This window comes from Halyomorpha halys, unplaced genomic scaffold, assembly GCF_000696795.3.
Source record: "Halyomorpha halys isolate HHAL.00 unplaced genomic scaffold, Hhal_1.1 Scaffold27.1, whole genome shotgun sequence".
NCBI classification, from domain to species: domain Eukaryota; kingdom Metazoa; phylum Arthropoda; class Insecta; order Hemiptera; family Pentatomidae; genus Halyomorpha; species Halyomorpha halys.
The window spans coordinates 112,807-119,150 of NW_027115109.1; the positions used below are offsets into that span (position 1 = coordinate 112,807).

At 31.1% G+C, this 6,344-nt stretch overlaps 1 protein-coding gene across 1 annotated transcript in view; it reads right to left on the reverse strand.

The window, feature by feature from the left end:
• Positions 1–6,344, reverse strand: part of LOC136796963 (uncharacterized) — a 21,196-nt gene that overhangs the window by 6,656 nt on the left and 8,196 nt on the right. Inside the window, exons 2-4 of the mRNA XM_067052189.1 lie at positions 5,630–5,861; positions 2,634–2,693; positions 482–813 (exon numbers count right to left, since the gene is read on the reverse strand). Of these exons, the coding sequence (XP_066908290.1) occupies positions 482–813; positions 2,634–2,693; positions 5,630–5,861 (624 nt within the window). The remainder of the gene's footprint in view (positions 1–481; positions 814–2,633; positions 2,694–5,629; positions 5,862–6,344) is intronic.

A 6,344-nucleotide genomic window follows, 5' to 3' on the forward strand; every position in this document is an offset into this window, starting at 1 on the left:
TGTTTATTAGTGTTGAAACATATTTGTTCATTTATTTTAATATCATTTTTTTCTCTGTATATTTATTTTAATGTTTTGTCAATTCTTACTATGTTTGTCTCTTGTTTTTCATTTAGCCCTGACGAAGCCCTGCAAATTTGGGCTAAGTGTTGGTTAACTATAGTTTTCTTTTACTATTTTGATACCTTTATTGACCGCCACCCGGACTATCTTTCAACGAAAATGTTTATGTTGATTCACTTATTTGAAAAAAATGTCCATTACTAATTCCATGATGTTTGGTTAAATTAAGTCTCATTATTACCTAATCTAATCAACTTATTACTAGTTATTTTTAAGTCAATGACTATGAAATACTAGAAGGGGGGGGGCAAGGATTTATTATGAATTTTTGAGGGATCAGAAAGTTCCTTACTCCCCGACCCCACTGCCCTCAAATTCTATTCTTAAAAATATATATTGGAAATGGTTAAAAACTCACATGCGGCTTCCATCCTGTGGGACTACCGTAAACCTCATATTTCTTAGTGGTATAACATAAAATTTCCATCTTTTTATGAAGCTGACTATCATATTCATCTTCTATGGCAGAGATGCGTTCTTTTAAAACCATGTCTTCCACGCACTGCTGTTTAGGATCGATCATGACGAAATAATCGATAAAAGTTTCTTTAAATCCTTCAGGCCTATAGATACCGGTTGACTTTGGTGTCGTTATTTTATCTTTCAACCAGTAGTAAAGAGACTTTTTCCTGGTCCGCTGAACGCAGTTCTGGCACATTAGCATTCCAAGTTTGCATTCATCAACTTTTTCTAGAAAAAAAAAATATTACTATAGAGCTTCATTAGAATGTATTTTTTTAAATAATGTAATTCAAAAGAGGGGGATCCTGGTAGAACGAATTCCTCATGGAATTAGAAGTAGTAACTTTCGTGTTTTAGTTTCAATACCTTAGAAGAAATATTCGTTCGTATTCTGAAATACCGAAAAGACCTTTATATTTACGCTCCACATAAATATACAACATTTGACTTTTTTTACAACTTGTAACAAACGAAATTACACTAATATTGGAAGAATAATAGTTGACTGTATTTACAATAACGTTGTATACAATTTAATAGATTGTTCCGTAGGCTATGGTTACTTTTTGACAACCCTTTGGGATAATCTATAGAGGGACCACAGTAGTGAAAGAAAGTCCCGTCTACGGCAATATCTTTGAAACACGTCCATTTCAAAATAAAATCCAAACTTTATTTTATTTTATTTTTTTAAATGTGCCACTATTCAAGTAGATATGTATTAAAAAAATATTTTTAAAAATTTATTTATTGACATTTACAACTGTACATAATAATACATAATAAATTAGAAGTAATATCATGATGGTATGATACAGGCATGTGGAGAAACTACCCATTAGTAGCACTCTAAAAACATTTTTAAATTAGGCTATCTTCTTTTCCGTCGCCTCGGAGAATTATCAGGAATGAAAGAGGAAACAAGGTTAGAAACGAGTGGGCTTGAATGGTTAGGGAGTTTATAATGGAAGAATTGATGTCTGCTTCGGGCTAGATCGGTTACAATATTAACGTCTTTATAGATGATTTTATTTGTGACAAAGTAAGGAGCATTGGGGATTTTACGAAGGATTTTGGATTGTAAGGATTGGATATGAGAGGAATTCGAAGGTTTACTGGAACCCTAAAGCTCAACTCCGTATATCCAGATTGTCCTTATTAGTCATGTAAATGACTGTCAAGTAAGTGCTGCAATAGTCTAAATCGACGAGCAGTTTCCTATCTTTTCAGTCTTGTGTGAGGATTCCAGGTTAGTCGTTTGTCCAGATGTAGTCCAAGGTAGCGGATCTGATCGACGGGGGTAAGAGCGACATTATTAAAGGATAGTCAGTAGGTTTACGACGAAAGGGTAAAGGTGATTTGATGGGATTTATTTTCATCGTCCAATTTCGGTACCATTCTTCCAGGGTTGTGATATGGGACTGGAGAGTTTAGGACGCAATTAAAGGGCAATTATTAACTGCGAGCACACATGTGTCATCGGCAAACGTAGTGAGGATAGAGTTAGGATTGGTTGGAATCTCAGCTGTATTTTTTCATTTTAAAATCGAATTATAGTAATCTACAAAAATAACTTATCAAATTTTATCTGCTGGTACAGGTATTTTCCCTTGTCATGGATTGTTCCTTTTTTTTCTTATCAATAATCCGTTAAATTATTATCATTTCGTAATACAATTAAACCATTATTTGTTAGAATAATTTCCTTATGCAGAATTTTTTTTTTTTAGCCTTTAACTAGTTCATTCATTGGAATCATGAATTAGGAATTAATACATTCCAGATAATTCAATGTAGAATTATTGCAAATGGTGAGAAATAAATATCATTCTCTTTTTGTAGTGGTTGAATGGTATTCAATGGACACTTATCAGGTAATAATTCCTACGACTGATATTTATAAATCCCACAATAAAAGATGATAGCCTGTTGCAGTTTTATTAAAATAGTAAATCTTAAAATGATTAGGATCATACCATCCTAAAATGTGAGATTACTAACCAAGGAACAATTGAAATAGTTTAAATTATAAATAAATTTAATCTTACCATGATTTCGTGGGTAAAAGATGGAATTATACAATTGTGTATAGTAATCCAAAACTATTCCTGAAAAAAAAATTAAATATATTAATATTTAATAAATGACTATGATTTATTTAATACTTTATTATATGTGTACATAAAGAAAGAAAACCTTTATTCAAAAACGTTGTGGTTCCCAACTGTATTGGGTTGCTAAGTACACAGTATACGTATACCTAGTTAGGTAATGTTATTTTAATTGTTATAATGTATTGCTATAGTACAGTAAATTCATAATATATAATTGTAATAAATGATTTTGTTTTTCTTTTATCCTTTTTTCCTTATTATTCTTCACAATGTTTTCCATTATTTATCTATAATGACATTATTATATTTTCTCCCTTAATCCAATACATTATTCTTTATTTTCTCTCTTTGACAAACATAAAATTATATAAAAAATATAAATTTTAAATAAAGTAACAATATATACTCATAAAAATCTATCGTATTTTTGTACTTTATAGCTCATTAAATTAGCTTTAATTTGAGTGCTAAAAAAGATATCTGTACGTCAAATGGATTTTGAGATATAGATTTTTCAAAATAAATTCACTAACTACTGATCTTTCAGTACGTCTCATACAACATTTTTATGAAATATTGCTTTTTAAAAAGCTTAAATATCTCAAGAACTATTAGACGAAAATAGCTCTATTAGGGCTCTTATTTCAGCAAATTTATCTAGTTTAAATAATGTTCTTTTAGATTTTCTAGTGTTGTGGGTAGTTTTTAAGATATAGAACTCCGAATGAAAAATTAATGTTTTGAAACAGCCGCCATTTTGTATTCTCCCTACCTATACTTGGCAGTCTCATCAATTTTGACTAGTAATTATACCTAGTTTTCAATTAAGTAATCCAAAATTGGGGTGAAATAACTGCCTTTTTTCTCCTCCAGTTCTCTTGTATATATAGCTGTGCTAAGATATATTCAGTAATTTCAATATCTATTTTATCTTCAAACAAAACCCCATCTGATTTGGAATACTTTAATATGGTTCTTGGCAATATTCTCCCATAAGCCAGGTCGGGACAGCCTGATTAGAACAGTAACTACAGATATATCTATGTGTCTATAATTTGAATTTTAGGCACGTTAAATATCTCTAGAGTTATTTGATATATTTGTTAAAATAGTATTATTGGTCCTCATTAGTATTTTCGGATCAGAAAAGTCATTAAAATATTCTTAAACTTAATTAGAAGCGGCTAACTTGTTAACTTGGGAAATCCAATGGTGTAATATAACAAAAATATATTTTCAATTACACTAAATGTATAATAAATTTCAAAAAGCAATAGTTACTTCTTTGTAAAGTAGGCTATCATAATTTTCTCTATTCTTCAGTAAATATATCTATTGGTAATTAATTGAATAATTAAATAACAGCCATATATTAATTATTTATTATAATTTATACATAATGAACGATGGGACGTGCGGCTGTTATTATTCGACCTAGTATCAGGAAAATGAGTTTCATTGAAATCGATTACACTGACCAGAAACAGCTATTTTTATTTTTAAAACAATTCTTAGGCCACTGCTGATATATGGCTATGAAGTTTGGGGAGCGGCATCCTTTACGAAAAGGAAAAAATTACAATGTTTTAAAAATAAAGTCGTAATAATTTCAGTAGATGCTCCTTGGTATATTAGAAACAGCCAATTGCATCGGGAATTACAAATAGAGACAATAGAGGATTAGGTTCATGAAGTTCCACTCCCAGTTATAGACAGTTAAAGGAGCAGTGACAACTTGGGCAACCCAACCTCAATCCGAAGACTGAAACCCAGGGTGCTGCAGGAAATCCTATTATAAATTCTATATTTATCAGTTCTGTTATTGTCACTCTAACTCTTTATTTTATCTTAATTTATTTTTTTCTCTTTCTTTATCTTTTCTTAAATTCACTTTCTTTTTTTCTATTAGAAGTCAATTATTTATTTTGTTAAATTCATAAATGTCATTATTTCTGTTATTCACTTTACTTTTATCTTTTATTAAGAAGTATTATTTTAATTTTACTATTTTATCTTAATTGTTTTATTAAGATACGAGTTAATGAAGCTCCTAAAAGAAAGAGATTTTGCCTGCTTTGACGAGGTCTACTGCGTAGATACGGATGGATCCACAAGATATGCGGATATTGTTCCTTTCCCTAAGAAGGGGAAGACGGCAATCATTCTGGATCCCACCGTGAGATATGAAAATAACGACCTTGACCAGGCAAATAAGGAAATATACGATAAATGTATCCCTTTTCTCCAGGAGAAGTTCCGTGAGGGCTTCGGAGAACGAGACTTCAACGTGAGAGGCCACTGGTTCGGAGCCCGTGGTCGATTCCCAGCACAACTAGGAGCTTCATGGAGGAGCTTGGAGTCGATGTCCAGGACGGGGCTAGGTTGACAGAAAATATAATACTTGACTCCCTGGGAATCACACACCACCACATGCATGGAAATTACTGAGTATGGGAGTTTATCCAGAAGTGGAATGCCATGCATGCATCGCATATCTTATTTATTGTTTTAGTTATTATTTTAAATATTGTAATATTTGTTATATAGGGGAATTTGTTCATCAAATGAAATAGGGGTTGTGAAATATCTATCTATTATATTATATCTTGTAAATATATATAACTTATATTTGTCCAGTCACGGATTGATCAGTATGCTGCGTAATGTAGCACCCCGATGTATTTAGGCAGCATGAATGAATAAAGTATTTCTTTCTCTCTCTATAACATTGTATATAGTTAGGGGTGTCTTTTGTATGAAACTACAGCAACCCATAATCAATTGTAAAAAAAAAAAAAAATTACCTCTTACACTTACCATATAAAGTCCACCAGGACAATGTGGTATTGAATAGATAAATAAGTAAAGAAAAAAAGAATGATGCCCGTAGCATTCCCATTCTAGTTAGAAAATTTATAAATATCACTTACCTACGTTATCACAATCCCAGGCGATTCGGAATGGGTCCAAATATGTGCTCTCACGAAACCAAAGGAACCACAGTTTTTCGAAATAACCTTTAAAATCAGTATATTTAGCGTGAGGGTACCTCCTGTCGTAGTAATGTGCTTGTGGCAACTCGCCTCTTTTCATTTTCCACGGTAGATCAATTTCAGATCTTGTCAATGGCAAACCTAAGTTTGCAACTTTATGCCGAAAATACTGAAACAAGTCAAAATGGAATTTGTGTATGCATTTAATAAATTATAACTGTCTCTAAATTTTTAAAAATCTATTTTATTTTTTTAATGATGAGCTTGTATTATAAATAATTTTACTTGTACATAATTGTCCGAGATTCAGCGTGAGAAAAATTTAAACGTTTTTTGGAGATCACCACAATACCAATTCCTAAAAGAATAAACTGAAGGTTTTGCCACAATCGAGTCCAAATATTCGACAATTGTTTATTGGACGACTAGGTATTCGTCATACATGTGACCGATGTATTGTTGGCTATGAATGTCAAATATGGAGATGAACATTAGAAGCGAATATTTTCCAATATACAGTGACCGAAGAATGTATTTTATTGAATTATGAATTTATGCAATAAAAAAAACCTGTTACTTCAAAAAAGAAAAAAGTATATTTATAACTTAATAATTACAAATAAAATTCAAATTAAAAACTTCTTCCATAAAA